The sequence below is a fragment of the Gossypium raimondii genome, chromosome 1 (assembly GCF_025698545.1).
Source record: "Gossypium raimondii isolate GPD5lz chromosome 1, ASM2569854v1, whole genome shotgun sequence".
NCBI lineage: Eukaryota > Viridiplantae > Streptophyta > Magnoliopsida > Malvales > Malvaceae > Gossypium > Gossypium raimondii.
In genome coordinates, this window is record NC_068565.1 from 45,867,287 (window position 1) to 45,885,342 (window position 18,056).

At 29.6% G+C, this 18,056-nt stretch overlaps 2 protein-coding genes across 3 annotated transcripts; one reads left to right on the forward strand and one right to left on the reverse strand.

The window, feature by feature from the left end:
- Positions 1 to 25: 25 nt before the first annotated feature.
- LOC105786072 (RING-H2 finger protein ATL65) lies at positions 26 to 1,800 on the reverse strand. The gene has a single exon (XM_012612336.2). The coding sequence runs from the start codon at positions 1,357 to 1,359 to the stop codon at positions 166 to 168; it is 1,194 nt and encodes a 397-aa protein (XP_012467790.1). The 5' UTR covers positions 1,360 to 1,800; the 3' UTR covers positions 26 to 165.
- A 10,749-nt stretch (positions 1,801 to 12,549) lies between these two features.
- LOC105786074 (probable CoA ligase CCL6) lies at positions 12,550 to 17,489 on the forward strand. Of its 2 annotated transcripts, XM_052634445.1 has the most exons (20): positions 12,550 to 12,567; positions 12,690 to 12,924; positions 13,865 to 13,928; positions 14,089 to 14,181; positions 14,273 to 14,329; positions 14,420 to 14,468; positions 14,559 to 14,635; positions 14,727 to 14,766; positions 14,852 to 14,946; positions 15,047 to 15,211; positions 15,333 to 15,443; positions 15,530 to 15,617; positions 15,726 to 15,792; positions 15,884 to 15,959; positions 16,040 to 16,157; positions 16,236 to 16,481; positions 16,560 to 16,699; positions 16,805 to 16,987; positions 17,077 to 17,196; positions 17,279 to 17,489. In XM_052634445.1, exons 2-20 carry the CDS (start codon positions 12,776 to 12,778, stop codon positions 17,324 to 17,326), a joined length of 1,986 nt encoding a protein of 661 aa, XP_052490405.1. In that variant the 5' UTR covers positions 12,550 to 12,567; positions 12,690 to 12,775; the 3' UTR covers positions 17,327 to 17,489. The 2 variants fall into 2 exon arrangements, with proteins under 2 accessions (XP_052490405.1, XP_012467795.1); XM_012612341.2 differs by lacking the exon at positions 12,550 to 12,567 and having other exon boundaries at positions 12,588 to 12,924.
- The last annotated feature ends 567 nt before the right edge of the window (positions 17,490 to 18,056 follow it).

Genomic DNA, 18,056 nt, shown 5'->3' on the forward strand with positions numbered 1-18,056 from the left:
TGCCACAACCCCCCCTTCTCCTCCATTAACTCTTTCTTCCCCATTAATTCGACCCCTCCCCCCATCACCAATCTCCAACCGTCCCTTCTCTTCCCTTCTCTCCTCCTCTCTATCCGGCCTTCCACGTGTCCTCTGGGTTTTTCTTGGAACAATGAACTTTTTTTTTTATCTTCTGTTAAACCTCTCCGGTGATAGCAGCGCCTCTGGATCCCCGCATCTGAGCCGACTCGACGAGAAAGCCGCCACACTTGAAGCTGCTGATCTTAAAAACATCGGACTCGCCATCGACTTACTTCTTCTCGACGAGCCTCCGCCTGCGGCGGTAAATCTAACACTTGATTCCGACAATGGAAAAAACCCTCTCCGACGAAAAAATGGCGAAGCTTTGATCCCTCTGTAGTACCTAAACGAGAAAACCCTGGGTTTCATCATTAACGACCCAAACGGAGACGTCCTTCTGCTCCAAAATCCATTCCCTCCTCTCCTGTACCTCCAAGGCGACGCTGTGTTCGGCTCGGTTATCATCCTCTCTGCGGCTAAACTCCTCTCGAACCCAAATGAATATGACCTTTTTAAAACAAAATTAAACCTCTCCTCGCAATTGCTATTCCCGTTCCTTCTTCTTGGTGACGGTTCTTCGGTTATCTCCGTTATGGTGTTATTTGGAAAATATTGCAGAGGAGTTTCAGTTAGGGACTCCAATGTGTTGTTCTCAAAAACGGGGTCGTCGAGGCTCGGACGGATTCTGGCTGCCATTAACGGAGTAAAAGGAGATTCTGTAGCGAAAATTCCAGCTCTACAAAGTGGGCAGTTAGCGTGTGATTTCAACCAAACGTCAATGCAATCCACGTGGAAGGCATGCGAGCAAACTGGGAGTGTTCGAACGTATTCATTGTCTTCGAACTCCAATAGACATACGGCACAGTCTTTGGGGCTGTTGTTGGGTCTAGTTTTTGAAGTATAGAGGGAAAGCGGCAGGGTTTTGATGGCAGAGGCATCAAGACCGTAAGGGGAAAGAGGGAGATCGAAGGGATCAGAAGGTGGAAGAGAGTCAAGGTCGGTCGTGGTGGATGGAAGGAACCAACGGCGGCGGCGGCGGCGGCGGAAGAAGCTCAGTAGACGGAGAATTAGAGGGACGAGCCGTTTTGAGATTAGACGCGAATAGGTAACGACTAAAAATGCTGCAGCAACTACCACCACCATTGCGATCAACGGTGGGCTGAAGTCAACTGGAAGCTTTGAAGGCGGCGACAACGAAGGTGATGATGACGACGACGATGGCGGTGATGATGATGACAAGGGAGAAGGGGAGGGGGTCAGAGATGGTGATGGAGATGGGGCCCAGGTGGTGAACCCCATGATCGGCGATGGAGGTGTTTCGTAGAGGGTGGTGGTGGTGGGTGATTTGTTTTCACTTTCAGAGTTCGCGTTTTCTGGGCAAGTGAAGTGTTAGAAAGGTTTAATTTTGAGGGTTGACTGTTTTGTCCGGTCTCACCCAACGATTTGTCGTGGGGGGATGGCGGGTAGACCCAACATTGGTGAATTTAAGGCTATGAGGCTGTTTTATTGTCTGCGGATGAACACATCTTGCAACTGGTTTGTCCATGTTTTATCTACTTGACACGTAATAATCTCTTCAAAAACAGGGTCATCAGATACTTGCGTGGCTTGTGATTATTGGTTTGGTTGGGCTTCTGTAGCGTAAGTTTAAGTTATAATGGCTGCATGAATCTGGAAAAATAGAAAAGAAGATTTGATGTGGTGACCCACAGGGTGAGGATCCTTTAAGGAAATGGAAGACAGGCGAAGAATGTGTGATGCTTTTCACACCACACACTTAGTGGTGATTTTAGACTTTTTAACTCTGCTTTCTCTGTCAGACTATATAATTAATTCATTTCATTAATCTTTCAGTCAATGAGATTTCGATACTCTTAATAAAGGTTAAAATATGTATAGCTCCTTCCACTATTTACAAATTTGGAATTTAGTCTTTATATTTTTAATCTTTTTACTTTTTAAATCTCTAATTTTATGTCTAATTGTTAATTTTTTATTAAATTTTGTTTGTGTAATATTTTGAAATAAAAAATATTTATTTGATGGCAATAAAATAATTTTTACAATATTAACAATTGGATCTAATTTTTGAAATCTAAAAAGTAGATAGACTAAACTAGGGGTGAGCATTTGATCGAATCGAAAATTTTCGAGTTAATCGAGTTTTCGAATCTCATTTTATCATCCTAACTTTATTTGAAGTTTTCTCGAGTCGAGTCAAGTGAGATGGAATTCGAATCGAATCGAATATATTTGTTCGAGTTAAATTTTAAAAAATAATTTTGGTCCTTGTAACCATTGTCACCCATCGTAATAAAATTTGTCCACCTTAATCAAATTTTTTATTAACTTTCATCACTTTATAATTTATTTATTAATTTTTTATATCTTGGTTAGCTTCTTTGCTTGCTTAGTTGTTTCAATTATCTTGATTCTTGTTACTATGTATTTTAGAATTAAAAATATATTAAATGTAAAAATATGATTTTTAATAAAAGTTATTTTAAAAATAAAATGTAAAATTGATACCAATATAAAATTTTAACACGGATATTTTATGGCATAATTAATAATTCAATTTTAATATAAATATTCAATATGACTAAACAATTCAATAATATAAATAATATAAAATGTGAAATTTAATTAAATAATATAAATAGTAGATATAAATAAAATTATTACTATTTATGTTTAGTGATTTTTGGATAATTTTGATTTTTATTTGAGAGTAAAGGTGAGAAGTAAAAGTTTAGGGAAAAATAAAAGTTTTGGGGAATAAAAGTTTGAGGGAAAGTAAATAGAGGGGAGTAAAATTTTGGAGGGAAAATATTAAAAAAAAATTGGAGGGGGAGGGTTTGGGATAGATGGGAGGTGGGATGAGAAGGGAATAAAAGTTTTAAGGAAAAAGTGGGAGGGAGTAAAAATTTTGGGGGAAAATAAAAGATTTTGAGGGGGTTTTCTACAAAATTATTATAAAAAAATAAAAAATAACCAAAATATTATAACTTTTTTTTATTTACCAAAATATTATAAATTTTTTTATTTACCAAAATATACAAAAAAACAAAAAAAAAACCTGACACAGCCTGATCAAGCCAATCACATTGGCGGCACCAAAGGTGCCAATGTGATTGGCGGCACCAATGGTGCCAATGTGATTGGCGGCACCAATGGTGCCAAAGGACTAAAATGTTAGTTAATGGTAGTTTCAAGGACCTGACATCAAATTTACCATTTTGAATTTTGAAAGTTAATCCCTGATGTGCGCACTAAAACTAAAATATGACAAATTGCCTTCTAAGCCCTCTTTATTTATTATTTTCTTTTTATTCCCCTTTAACTCACTTTTTTATTTAATAACTCTATTTTAATTTATTAAATTTAATAGTTTATGTTTATAGATAAAATAGTTTATGTTTCCATTATTTTTCCTTTTGATTTAATATTAGTTAAGGGAATATATTAAATTTATAAAATTAAAATAGTTTAATTTAATAACTCTATTTTAATGTAATAAACTATTCTCATTTAATAACTCTATTTTAATTTAAAAAAATTAAATTAAACTATTTTAATTTTATAAATTTAATATATTCCTTAACTAATATTAAATCAAAAGGAAAAATAACGGAAACATAAACTATTTTATCTATTTATAAATTTAATATATTCTTAATAGACTTATAACATAAACATGTTAGACTATTTTAATTAAAATAGTCTCTTAAGATATTATGAAGCAACAAATTTTATATTTCAGTAAATTTTATATTTTAAATGAAAATAGAGTTATTAAATGAGAATAGTTTATTAAATTAAAATAGAGTTATTAAATGAGAATAGTTTATTAAATTAAAATAGAGCTATTACTTAATTAGAATTCTAAGTATCTTAATTATCACTTAACTAATATTAGATTTAATTAAAAAATTAATAGAAATACAGTGCATGCCTTATTGAAAACCGAAGTAATAATAAAACTGATCACCCATAAATGTAACCCAAATAGAAAAAATAAATTATAATTATATTATATACTCTTAATAACTCTATTTAGTAAATTTTTAAATAAACTATTCTCATCAAATTATCAAAATAATACATAAAATGCAATTAGTTTATACTTTTTTAAATAGCTTTATGTTAGGTAAAATATATTTACTTTAATAATAAAATAAAGGGCTTTTATGAGTAAAAGTCATAGATTAAGAGCTTATTAACTACAAAAATAAGTTGAGGGCTTGTTTATTAAATAAAAAAGTGAGTTGAAGGGGAATAAAAAGAAAATAATAAATAAGGAGGGCCTAGAAGGCAATTAGCCACATTTCAATTTTAGTGCACCCCACACGCACAGCAGCGTCATTTCACTTTCAAAATTTAAAATGGTAAATTTGCATGTCAGGTCTTTGAAACTACCATTAACTAACATTTTAGTCCTTTGGCACCATTGGTGCCGCCAATCACATTGGCACCTTTGGTGCCACCAATGTGATTGGCCGGCTATGTCAGGTTTTTTTTTTGTTTTTTTTTTGGTATATTTTGGTAAATAAAAAAAGTTATAATATTTTGGTAAATAAAAAAAAGTTATAATATTTTGGTTATTTTTTATTTTTTTTATAATAATTTTGTAAAAAACCCATAAATAGGAGAGTAAAATTTTGGTGGAAAATGGATTTTGGGTAGATTGGGGGGTTGGGAGGGGAGGAGAGTAAAAGTTTTGGGGGGAAAGTGGGAAGGAGTAAAAGTTTTGAGGGAAAAGTAAAAAGGTTTGGGAGTTTGGGGTAAAAATGTAAAATATTATAGTTTGATATTCGAATTATTCGAGTTATTCGAATTCGAAAACTCAACTCAATTCGAACTCGAAATTCGAAAAAAAATTCGAGTTAATTCAAATAACTCGATTCGTTTAACTCGAAATTCAAATTTTTTTTCGATTTTTTCGAGTCGAATCGAGTTTTGCTCACCCCTAGACTAAACTCCTAGAAATAAAAGCACAAAAGGCTAAATTTTAAATTTATGAAGAGTACAAAAATTGATGATATATTAGTAAATGTTGAGATTTTGGAGCGTAGACTGGTTGAGTTTGAGTTTTTCATGTATATTTACAGATTCACATGTTCTCAGTCTAAATTTTATTTTGGATTTAAGTCCTATCATATGTAGGCTTATGTTCAAAATTATTTTAATCTAGATTCAGATATATTCCAATTATTGATATGTATGTTTTTATTTTGTAATAGTTTAATTGTGATTAATAGTTAAATAGATATATTGATCATAATTGTAATATTGTTATGTATTGTACTGAATAAATTTGTTCATGAGTTGAGTTATATGTCTAGGTCCGAAGGTCCACTCGAAATTTGGAAGGGTTTAGGCAAAAATATTAGACTCGAAAATGTGTTTAGACAAAAAATTAGGCCCGTTTAAAATATGGACCGAGTTGTCAACAAAATGTTATTTTTCATCTTTTTATACTCTTTCCTTAAGTAAACTAATATTTTAACAACAAATTTCTTTCAAAATATAAATTTTAATTTTACTCCTTAAACTTAATCTTTAAACTAAATGGTTTATATTTAATACATTGGTAGTGTGTACTTTTTATTATACAAATAATCTTAAAAATTAGTCATATGTTATATATATATATATATACTTTATATATTTTTACTATGCCCTATAGGATATTTACCAACCTGGAATGTAAAACTTCCACAAACAATGTACTAATTTTTATTCCTAAACTCAAAATCTTAATATTAAAACCATAAACTTTAAACCCAAAACTTAATTCCTAAAGCTTAAACATTAGACTATAAACACTAAACTCTAAATATTAAATTTCAAATTTTAAATTTTGAAACTCAACCTTACACTTAAAAAAGAAAATCACATATTCACTTCTCAATCTTTCATGAATTTACGGGCAAAGGCGAAACTAGAGCGCAGTTAAGGCCTTGGCCCTTAAAATAAAAAAATTTATGTTTTAACCCTTTAAATTTTAAAAAATTATAAATTGATATAGAATAAAATTGTATTTTATCTTCTAAAATAATAAATTTATAAGTTAATTTTTCTAAAATTATAAAATCCAAAGTTTTATATTTTAACTCCTATAAAAATTTATAATTTAACCTTGACCAATTAAAAAAAATGGAGCTAAGCATTTACTTTTTTTAGAATATGTTTTTAAAGTAACTCCACACTCGTAGATGTAGATATTTTTATTTGATATAAAACTCATGACAAAATATGTAATTCAATCATTTGCTACTGATGATATGATATTACTTTAAGCTCTATACCAATGGAATGGATGTTGAGGTCATGACTAATATTTTGAACTTCCTCGATATTTAATTGTTAATATAGTAAGGTAAATTATATAAATTATCATTTGATTATTAGAAACTTTCTTATTAGATTATTTAATTTTAAAAAATTACAAAATTATTACTCAACTTATTTTTTTTATTTTTTTAAATTCAAAACGATTAAATATTTAATAGTTGGTTGATGTTGAAGCGAATAATTTTTTTAACATTTATTTTTAATGCACATTATTTCCATGTTAAAAAATAATTAAAAAAATTATTAGCCCAAATCATCTCACCTCACCCCGTACCTCCCTCCGCTCCTCTACTGTCTTTCTCCCCCTACCACCGCTCTCCCCTCCCCCCGCACATCATGCATTGTTATTTCACTGTATTTTTTTTTAAAAATCATTAATAAACAAAGAAGTTACAACTAAGTTTTAAAAGCATGAGTGCTGATGCCATTGATGATAGCCCCATCATGTTTACAAGCGACCGTGTTAAGGTTGCTAAGATAGAAAGCATCACGATTAATTTTGATGATATTAGTAAGTGAAGGAGCTTGAGATAGTGTATGGATGTTGCTCGAGGGCATAGTGGTGGGTTCTTTAACTTGTTTTATGAATTCTTGAAAGTTCGAAAATATTATTACTATGAGCTTTCAGGATTTTCTAAATAATTGATGTGATCAAACAAAAATTCGAGAAAGAATCAAAGTTTGAAATAAGCAATTGAATCATAATCTGTCAATTAACAAAAGATCCAAATCTCAAAAGAGATAGAATAATAAAAGGTCAAAGATCACCAAATATCTTGGGCCATCAAACAAAAGAAAATAATATGTTCTAATGGAACAATGGAGAGAGAGGGGGGCAGATGGGATAGCGGGGAAGAGGGAGATGCAAGGGAGGGCGGTGGTGAGGAGAGGGAGCCGAGAAGAGAGAGGGACAAGGTGAGGTGAAGTGATTTGGACTAATAAATTTTTTTAAATTATTATATGGCATGGAAATCATGTGTATTAAAAAAATATTAAAAAAATAAGTTATTAACTTGACAACTGCGTCAGTTAAATCAAGTGATTATTTTGTAACTTTTAAAAATTAAATAACTTAATAAAAAAGTTTGTAATAGTCGGGTGACTATTTATGATATTTACCCATAATAATTAAATGTTTCTATTGACAATAAAATAAAAATAAATTATTGAGGAAAATTGATGACTTAGAAAAATGGAAGATGAGACTTTTTGAGCATGGAATAGATTTTCTATTGGTTGTACTTTAATGACAAGATTGAGTCCGTCAATGTAACTTAATGACGTCAATTAGCAAAACGACAAATCTAAGTTAATAAAAATCGTTTACGCAATTACGTTTTACACGGGAGAAGTTGATTATGCTCGGTGAAAAAATATTATATAATAATGTTATGAGATTAAATTTCATCATAATTATATTTTTATTCATTTTATATCAATATATATATATATAAATCTCATCATAATATAATTTATTTTAATAATTTTTCAATTAAATTGATGAATCAAGGGTTTAATATAAATATATATAACATTATATATGGATTTTTTACAAAAAAACTTTTAAATTAATAAAAAAGGATTGTTATTATTCATCACTTTACTAAATTAATTTTATTAAAATTTTAATGTAATTTTTATGCACTTTTACTATAATTTAAGATATTAATATTTAAGTTATATATTTTACTAGTATTTCAACAATATAAAACTCCAATGTAAAATAGTTTAATTAACGTAGGTATTTTAATTCAATTAGCAGTTTTTTAAAAGTGTAACAAGTACAATACAAGTAAAATATTAATACGAGTTCGAGTAATTATAATGCAAAACTAAATTATTACATCGAAACAAATTAAGAATTTATACAATTCAAACTAAAACCAATAAACAGTGAATTAACTGAATTAAAATTCATCCATGATAATTGCACATGAGAGAACTAGAGGCCTATACATAAAATTGCATACAGTAGATCTTGAATATTATTATTGTTTTAATTCAAACTTTATTTACTATTTGAAAATATTTTATTGATATAATATTTTCTAATTATAAAAATAATTAATATATTTGAATAATATTATTTCGGAATAAAAAAGTAATATTTTATAAATTAAGAAATAAATATATAAAATGGTAAAAGAGACAAAAACATTCATTAACATTATATAAAAATATAAAATTTCTAATAATTTTTATAAATTGGAGTTGATTTGCAAAAATAAATATAAAATGGGATTGGGTTGAATCCATTGGTTAAAAGAAGCAGCCCAGTCCAGGTGTTGTTGGACTGACGACTATATTTAATGTCACTAAAAGTTGTTCAATCATTAAGGCGGCTTCTTGCTGCTCCCCTCCGCCGGCGTTCCAAATATTAACTGCTTTGTCGATTTGATAAGGATTTGTGCTTTTGGGGCTCCTCATCACTTACACGTTTTACTTAATATTCAATCAACCCTTCATAGTTTTCTTGTCCTACTGGATCAGGTCGGCGAATTCAAATTGAGTCTAAACATAATATTAATATATTTTATATTTGCTTAATTTGAATCCAATTTAAAATTTAAGTTTAATATTTTGTCTAAACTCACCTTAAATTTCAGATAGGTCTTTGGACCTAGACGAGTAACTCGACCTGTCCCTTAATATTTAATTTTTTAACTTAATCTCTAATATATATGTATTTTACATATCAATAAATTCTTCTTTAAGAACCGAAAAGAAAAGAAAAAAAATCCAACTAAGGCCTTGCTCATATGCTAACCGACCGTCATTTATTAAGGTACTAAAAAATCGGTGTTTTACTTTTTCTTTTCATAATACTCTAAATTGATAATTGTTTATGAATTTAATTAATGAGTTCTTTAATTATTTTTCAAATTAATGTATAAAATGAAATTTGTATTTAGTCTATTGTAAAATATTAATAAATAAAAGAAAAATGAATTTAAAAGAGTATTTAAGTGCACACATAAAATAATTTCCTACATTACTTATATCCATTTTACGGTCCATAAATAGTAATCATTTCGTGGTTTATAATTACATTTTTAATAATGTTGGTTGTTCCTTTTAGAAGTGAAATATGAATTATCATTATACTCAGCGTTTATTAATATTATTTATGAATTTTATTAGTGAATGTTTTCTAAATTTAATACATAAAAACTATTTGATGAATATATTAAAATAATAAATTAATTTTAAAATGTTTATTTTTTGAATAATCTTATTATAAGTTATGGTCTTCTTTTTTACATAATGTCTAGAATTACTCATAATCCTTCTTCAGCCCATAAATAAAAAGATAATGTGTTTCAGTACACTTGAATCCACACCCTCTTACTTTAATAATAATATCTATAATAGTCGAATTAATACTCAATCTATTAAAATTTAAAAAACTGGAGAAAACAATAATAAACGCGAACCAATAAATATAATATCAGTAGTATAAATTTCAACTTCAAAACATTAATTGCCTCCTTATTTGGTGAGCCGCATTTATGGCCTCTGCTCACATTCCCATGACTTACAAAAGAGAAAAAACAAAGGACTTTCAATAAGAAGGAAAAATAAATAAACTTTAGCCAAAAATTAACACAAATTATTATGAGATTTAATTACATTTTTCTCTTTATTTTTCATATCATGCCTCTTTAATCTTTTGGTTTTCTTTTTCTATTGTCTTATTTTATTAAAAAAATTTTCCTCTTTAACTTTACAAAAAAATCATTTTAAACTTTTTTAACTTTTAAACTTACATTTTCTTTATAAAATCAAGAAAAAATTAACTTTGTGGATTGCTACACGGATCAGACGTTAGTATTTAATTAAATTTTTAAAATTAAAAAATATAAAACTATTTTATAATTATTATACTATTTTATTAATTTTTATTTTTAAAAATTATATGTTTGTTGACATGTAACCCACGTGTATGTCGCGTTAGCAATGTTAAAAATATTAACTTTTTCATCTATTTTATGTAATTTCACAAAAACTTAAATTCAGAAATTAAAAAGATCGAATATTTAAATAGTGAATTAAAATATTTTTATTTTTTCAACTTAATAATCTAAATAGGTGTGAGAATCATGTCTCATTTAATGGTAGTTTCTTTCTCACATGCTCTACATTAAGTAACTTAAAGGTTGTTCTAAAGGAATTTATCATTTTCTATATTAAGTAACTTAAAATTCTTATAATCATAATTTGGTTGGTTTTGTTTGATTTCAATTTTATATTTTTAGATTTATTTTAGCAAAATAAATTATGTTTCAAAATCATTTTATAAATATTTTTAAAAAAATCAAGTAAATAAAAATAATCAATGGCTTTTATATGGTATTTTTAAAATATTTTATATAAAATTTTAAAATTATTTTTAATATTTTATTATAAAATATTCCTCGCATTAATTCTATTCAAATAATAAAAATAATTTAAATAAATCAATTTAATTTAGTTTAAATAAATGTATTTTATCTTGTATTTCAAATATCATTCAAACATCTCAATTTGGTTTGATTTTCGATTTATCAAAATTTTCTTCCTTAGTCCTACCAGAGTTAAGTAGCGATAGGGAGATTTTCAAATTTTATGATTTATTTAATTAATAATAAAAGCTAGTTCTAATTTAAAATTTATTCAATTTAGTGTAAAATATATTTCTCTATAATTTGAATAAAATCACATAAATCTTGATCTATTTACTAAGAAAAATTTATATTAAAATTTAATTATACACTTATTATTTATCTATATAAATTCTATATGTTTTATTCATTTTTTAATTTTAGTTACAAAATAATAAAATTTAATGGCATGTGGAAGTATTATAAAAATAAATATATTTAACTTCTTTCATAAAAATTATATTTGGTTTCAATTAAAATAAATTATTTTATTCGGTTATATATTAACCTTTATATGAGTTAATCAAATTATTTTGATACAATTAATTAAGTTACCAAATTTTAAAAGGTTTTAAAGGAAAATAAATTGATTAAAACTAAACGAAAAGTAAAGAAATAAGAAAAAAAATAATTCATAACAAAGTTAATATATATAATTAAATTAAGGGAAAAGATTTGACATACTGTTAGTGGAGTTTTTAGACTCCAAAAGCAGTGCTAGGGGTTGACAAGTGTCTTATAGTAGAATAAAAAAATTACACTGCCTATGTACCAATTACTAACTCTTAAATTAAAATTAAAATTTAAATATTTAACATGTATTTGCATAAAAATATTAAAAATGAAGCAAAAAAGTAAATGTTAAGACAAAAACAAAATATAATTATCATTAATAACAACTTTGTTCTATGTTGAGTGCTAATGAGCCGGACCAAACTTAGGCTCGATTCTAAAAAAATTTCTTGGCCTGAGCTTGAACATGAGCTCGACCTAAGCCGCTCAAAAGGTTTGTTTGAATGTTTAAAAATAATAATATGTATTTTTATTTAAATTTAATTATAAAAACATAGAAACATTAATATGAAATAATTTCTAGATTTTCATTGATTTCGAAAAAAAAAATCAGGCGAGCCCAATGTTGAAAATACCGTCAACTAGGCCGAATAAGCCGCTCGAAACTTGACAGTTTCTAACTTTGTGTAAATTATGTCTGGATTCTCAATTTCATTCCATATTTATTTTGATTTATAACCTATAATGTGTGGTCATGTATAAATTTATTTTGGCGTAAGTCTAAATATATTCCGGTTATCTTTCATACAAAATTATCTTAAATAATATAAAAATAATTTTTTTGATAAATGAGTGACACAAAATTAATCATATTGCTTTTGACTTAAAGGTGTTAGAAGTAACCACATACATACGTGCTTTAAATATAGCATTTTAATAGGTAGACATAAACATGAAAATTAAGAAGTCGTGGTAGGTAAATCAATCTTGAACTAAATTAGCTCACATATCTAATTAATTAGGGAGGGCAAAGTTTTATTGAGAAAGAAAAGACTGAACATTCAGTGATTCACACCAACCTCTCAACCTCCTTCATAAATAAGAGGGCAAAGTTTCTTGCCATAATTCAACTTTAACCCATTGCATGGAGCAATCAAATTAATCTTCATTATTTTCTTTTTTGGTTTGGAAAATACTATTGTATGAATTTATTGAGGTAGCAGCTCAACTAACTCTCCCACCACCCTCCCCTCCTCTCATTTTCTCTTTCCTTTTTTCTTCTGTGGTTAAATATTATTTGTCATCACAGCTTGGAGCTTACCACATATATGTTCACAGGCTTCCGCTTCATTTATTCAGCTGTTGGTGCAAACAATATAGACTTCCTGCAATATTGTTTGCTTTAGTTAAGGTGACAATTTATAATGTCGGTCACATATACAGTGAAGGTTGAAGATTCAAGGCCGGAATCTGGGAAAAAGCCGTCCGCGGGGCCGGTTTATAGGTGCATCTATGCTAAGGATGGTCTCTTGGATTTGCCAGACGGAATGCATTCTCCATGGGAGTTCTTTAGGTGAGGATATATATATATATATACGATTTGCTCATTTCTTCAAAACACGAAACAATGATGATGATCTATTGTTGTTCTTAACTTTTTCTCTGAATGGATTGGTTCTCTTTTCTGTTTTATTTGTTTCTTTTGATCTGATTTTGTAAAGCTTGGTTTCTTTTTCAATATCCACTGCTTCCTTTAACTTCTAAACTCCCACATAGAAATAAAAGCACACTTTCAACATCTATATTTTTATAATTTTTAAATAATTAAATTAATTTTTTTATAATTTTAGGGGATAACTTTATTAATTTAAAATTTTAAAAATTTCTAAAGAATCTAAATAATAATTTTCTATTTTAAGGGAACCGAGCCCCGCCAGCTCTCCTAAATTCACCTCTGGTTACAATAACAATGATGTTAAAGTAAATTAAAAGCTCAATCCGGTTTGTTAATTATTTTCATTTTTAACGACATCTTATGACATAATTAGGATGCATTTAGAAAATCAGCTTATAATTACTTGTAATTACACATATGTGGTAAGTTTAAGTATCTACTAGCGCACCCGGATCACACACTTCAATTCTTATTTAGGAGGTGAAATTTTAAATAATTACATGGATAATTACAAATCAATTATTACACTCAAATCCAATTATGTTACGACTTTCCAAAAATGTATATACATGATTTAATTTTTATTTTGCCAAATAAAATAATAGTATTTTAATTATTTTCTAAAATATATTTATATGTTATTTTACTAATACTTTTGAATAAATCATTTATACATGTTTGGAGAGAGAATAAATTAATAAATATGAGTAATTAAATAAAGTACATAGATGTTTAACTTTTTTATTAATTTGATTAATGATAGTATTTTAGGATTTGGTGTTTTGGTTTTCTAACAAGCCAGATGTTTTTACATTTCTAATATTGGTTTCTTCTGCAGCGAGTCGGTTAAACGGAATCCAAATAATCGAATGCTGGGACGAAGACAAACCACAGATTCTAAGGTAAAAAAACCCCAATTCTTGAATACAATAATAGTAGCTTAATGCTCCAAGTTCACAACTATTGTCTTGGTCTGTCTCAAGTTTAGCTAATAAGATAACCTGTTAACATAACTCAAATTTCTGCAATATGCCGTAATGCATAATTTATCTTGTTTTGCAGCAAGCTGGTCCTTATGTATGGATCACATATCAGGAGGCTTATGATGCCGCTCTCAGAATTGGTTCTGCCATGAGGAACCAGGGTGTCAGTCCTGTAAGCCTATACTTCATCTGTCTAAACACAATTTCGATTCCTTTATTAATCTGAATATTTACAAACAAAACATTTACGACCATGCTTTTAGGGGGACCGATGTGGTATATACGGGTCTAATTGTCCGGAATGGATCATTACTATGGAGGTATATGCCTTGCCTGGTATCTAATAACACCACTGTCACAGCTTTACAAGCTTATATTGAATAATTTGTTTATTTGCCTCTCTTCTACAGGCTTGTAACTGTCAAGCTGTTACATATGTACCTCTATATGATACTCTTGGTATGACCTCTCTTCTACAGGCTTTACAGTTATCTGTCATTCTTCGATTCATTTCGAGGTGATAATTTATCTTGTTTTACGTGGTCGCAGGTGCTAATGCAGTGGAGTTCATCGTTAACCATGCCGAAGTTGCTATAGCCTTTGTCCAAGAGAACAAACTCCCTGCTGTAAGTTGTCATTGCAAATGAATCAATGTGGTTATTAGATAATGTTCTATGAATTTGTTTCGTTTCACAATATGCTTTTGATCCTGAACAGATCCTATCATGCCTTCCGGCATGTTGTTCTTACTTAAAAAGTAAGTGGAAATTCCATTCATTAAGATCATTTTTATTTCTTACAGTAATAGCTTAACATTTGAAGTATTTATCCTCTTTCTTCAGCCATTGTTAGCTTTGCAAATGTTTCTAGCATACAGAAGAAGGAAGCTGAAGAGCTTGGTGTATCTCTGTTTTCATGGAAGGAGTTCTCTGAGCTGGTAACATGCTTCAACAATGTTGTGCCTTTATTTACGTCTTCATCCAAACGATGCTTCACCAGTTAATAGAAAAACTTGACCTGTTTTGAAATGTTCATAGGGTTCTTTGGATTGTGAGCTTCCACAAAAACAGAAGACTGATATATGCACAATAATGTATACAAGTGGAACAACAGGAGAACCAAAAGGGGTCATTCTCACAAACAAGGCAATCATGACAGAAGTTTTGTCTATAGATCAACTTATAGAAATTACAGACAAAGCGGTAAGCAAGCAAGCATAAATCCTTTTAAGTAACCATTAAATGAAACGACCATATTTGTAGGATCGAAGCATGTAAATGGCTTTCTGATATTCCCATTTTGGTGACATAAATTGCATTACAGTGTTCGGAAGAGGATACATATTTCTCTTTCCTCCCTCTGGCTCATGTCTACGATCAGATAATGGAGACTTATTTCATCAAAAGAGGTTCCTCAATAGGATTTTGGCAAGGGGTAAGATTTAAGAATGCCATAATCTATACAATTTTACTCTCTTTAGTACTAATGCATCTAATCCATTTCTCCTGCTTTACTTGCAGGATGTCCGTTATTTAATGGACGATGTCCAGGAACTAAAACCAACCGCATTTTGTGCGGTTCCAAGAGTTTATGACCGTATATACACTGGTACATATCAACAATGATCTTTATGAACAAAAAAAACAATATGTAATTTCATTTTCTTGAAAATTGTTCCGAGTTCTAAAGCAAAATCCTTAAAACTTGTTCTTGAAGGTATTGTCAACAAAATTGCATCTGGTGGTCTAATTCGGAATAAATTGTTCCAGTATGCCTATAACTAGTAAGTTTAATGGTAAACCTTTTAACTTTTTGTCCTTGGTTTTATTTGATTGTTAGTCTACTGCCCAACTCATGTAAAAGCTAAAAAACAGCAAATTAAGAAATATGGAGAATGGATTCCCACAGGACAAAGCATCCCCTCTCTTAGACAAACTCGTCTTCGACAAGGTTTTTCGATCTCAACATATTTTCTGTGTTCTGATTAAGATCCTCGATTTGCTTGCTGAAACTTTTTTAAATTGTTATAGGTAAGACAAGCATTGGGAGGCAAAGTTCGTTTAATGCTATCTGGTGCAGCACCTTTGCCTAGGCATGTGGAGGAGTTTCTGCGGGTCTCCTGCTGCTCTAATTTATCACAAGGATATGGTAACAAATTTTATGCTCTAATTTATCGGACTATGAATGTTCTTAATGAAAAATTTTATGAACTTTTTAACATGACAGGTTTGACTGAGAGCTGTGGTGGATGTTTTACTTCACTTGCCAATGTAATGTCAATGATTGGAACTGTAGGAGTTCCAATCACAACCATTGAAGCAAGGCTTGAGTCAGTGCCAGAGATGGGATATGATGCACTTTCCAGTGTACCACGTGGAGAAATATGCTTGAGGGGAAACACCTTGTTCTCAGGTTACTACAAGAGACAAGATCTAACTGATGAAGTTGTTATCGATGGCTGGTTTCATACAGGTACATAAATATAAACTATAAAACCTTCCTATTTACATCAATGTTTCAATATCTCTTCTTGATTTGAGATTGTTGTAGGTGACATCGGAGAACTGCAATCCGATGGATCGATGAAAATCATCGATAGGAAAAAGAATATATTCAAGCTTTCTCAAGGTGAATATGTTGCAGTTGAGAACATTGAGAATACATACTCACGTTGCCCTCTTATAGCATCGGTATGTTGCTGATTTCTATATATTTAAGCAGTCATAACTGGCATACGTACTCTCCACTATATGACCCTATATACGAGTTTGTTGAACCTTTTGCAATGGTCACAGATTTGGGTTTATGGGAACAGTTTTGAGTCATTTCTGGTGGCAGTGGTAGTCCCAGAAAGGAAGGCATTAGAGGATTGGGGTATAGAAAATGGTGAAGCTACTGATTTCAAGTCATTATGTGAAAACCCCAAGGCAAGGAAGTACATTTTAAACGAGCTAAATAGCACTGGTCAGAAACATCATGTACGTAGAAAAAATTCTTCTTAGCTCTATAATTTAATGTATAATAATGGCTTTTCCTCAACTGATGTAAAATCTAATACTTGCAACAGCTCAGAGGCTTTGAACTGCTAAAAGCAGTGTATTTGGAACCAAACCCGTTTGACATGGAGAGGGATTTGGTAACCCCAACTTTCAAACTTAAGAGGCCCCAACTGCTTAAATACTACAAGGTAAGCCTTTTGTTCTATCCCTGCAAACCATTGGTTTGATGGTGAAAAGTGAAAGTGAAAGATTATTTGGATGGATGTGCAGGATCGAATTGACGAGCTGTACAGTGAAGGCAAGGGAGCAAAGGTATAATAGGGTCACTTGGTCTGAGAGAAATTCAGCTCTTCTTCACTCAAGTGATTGCAGAAACTTGTTCCTATTAGTTTGAAGATCATAATGAAAGAAAAGCAAGTAATATTACTTAAAAACACGGATTTATGTGGTCAGCAATGAATATACTTATTTATTTTGATTATGGAACCCAACATAGAAAAAAAGGTAAGTCCCATCAACCCTTTTTATTATAATAATAACATTACCAACATAACATATGGACAACACCAATAAAAAAATGACTTCAATCATTATAATAATTATTAAAATTATAATAAAATAAATAAAATATATCATCCAATCCAAGCATGGCTTAAAATATTCCTTTTAAATGAACAACTCATACTTGGATGATATGCCATTTCTCTTTAATTTGTTTTTTTTATTATCTTTTAATGATTGGGATAATTTTCTATTAGTGTCCTCCACTCCTAATTGAGTATCAAGGTCGGCTTGAAATTTTAAAAAAATTGGCTAAAAATTTCATTATCACAAAATGGGTTTGGTAAAAAAGATAAGCTCATCTTAAATATAGGCTAAACTCGTGCTTCAATATTCAAAATTTGATCCTAGCATGATCCGATTTGTTTTTAAATTCTGGGCTCAACCCATATCTTAAATAAACCTATTTTTTGCCCTAACTTATTTTTCAATCATAAAATTTTTACTCGGACTCAACGACCTTTCGAACTTAAATTGGTTACTCGAC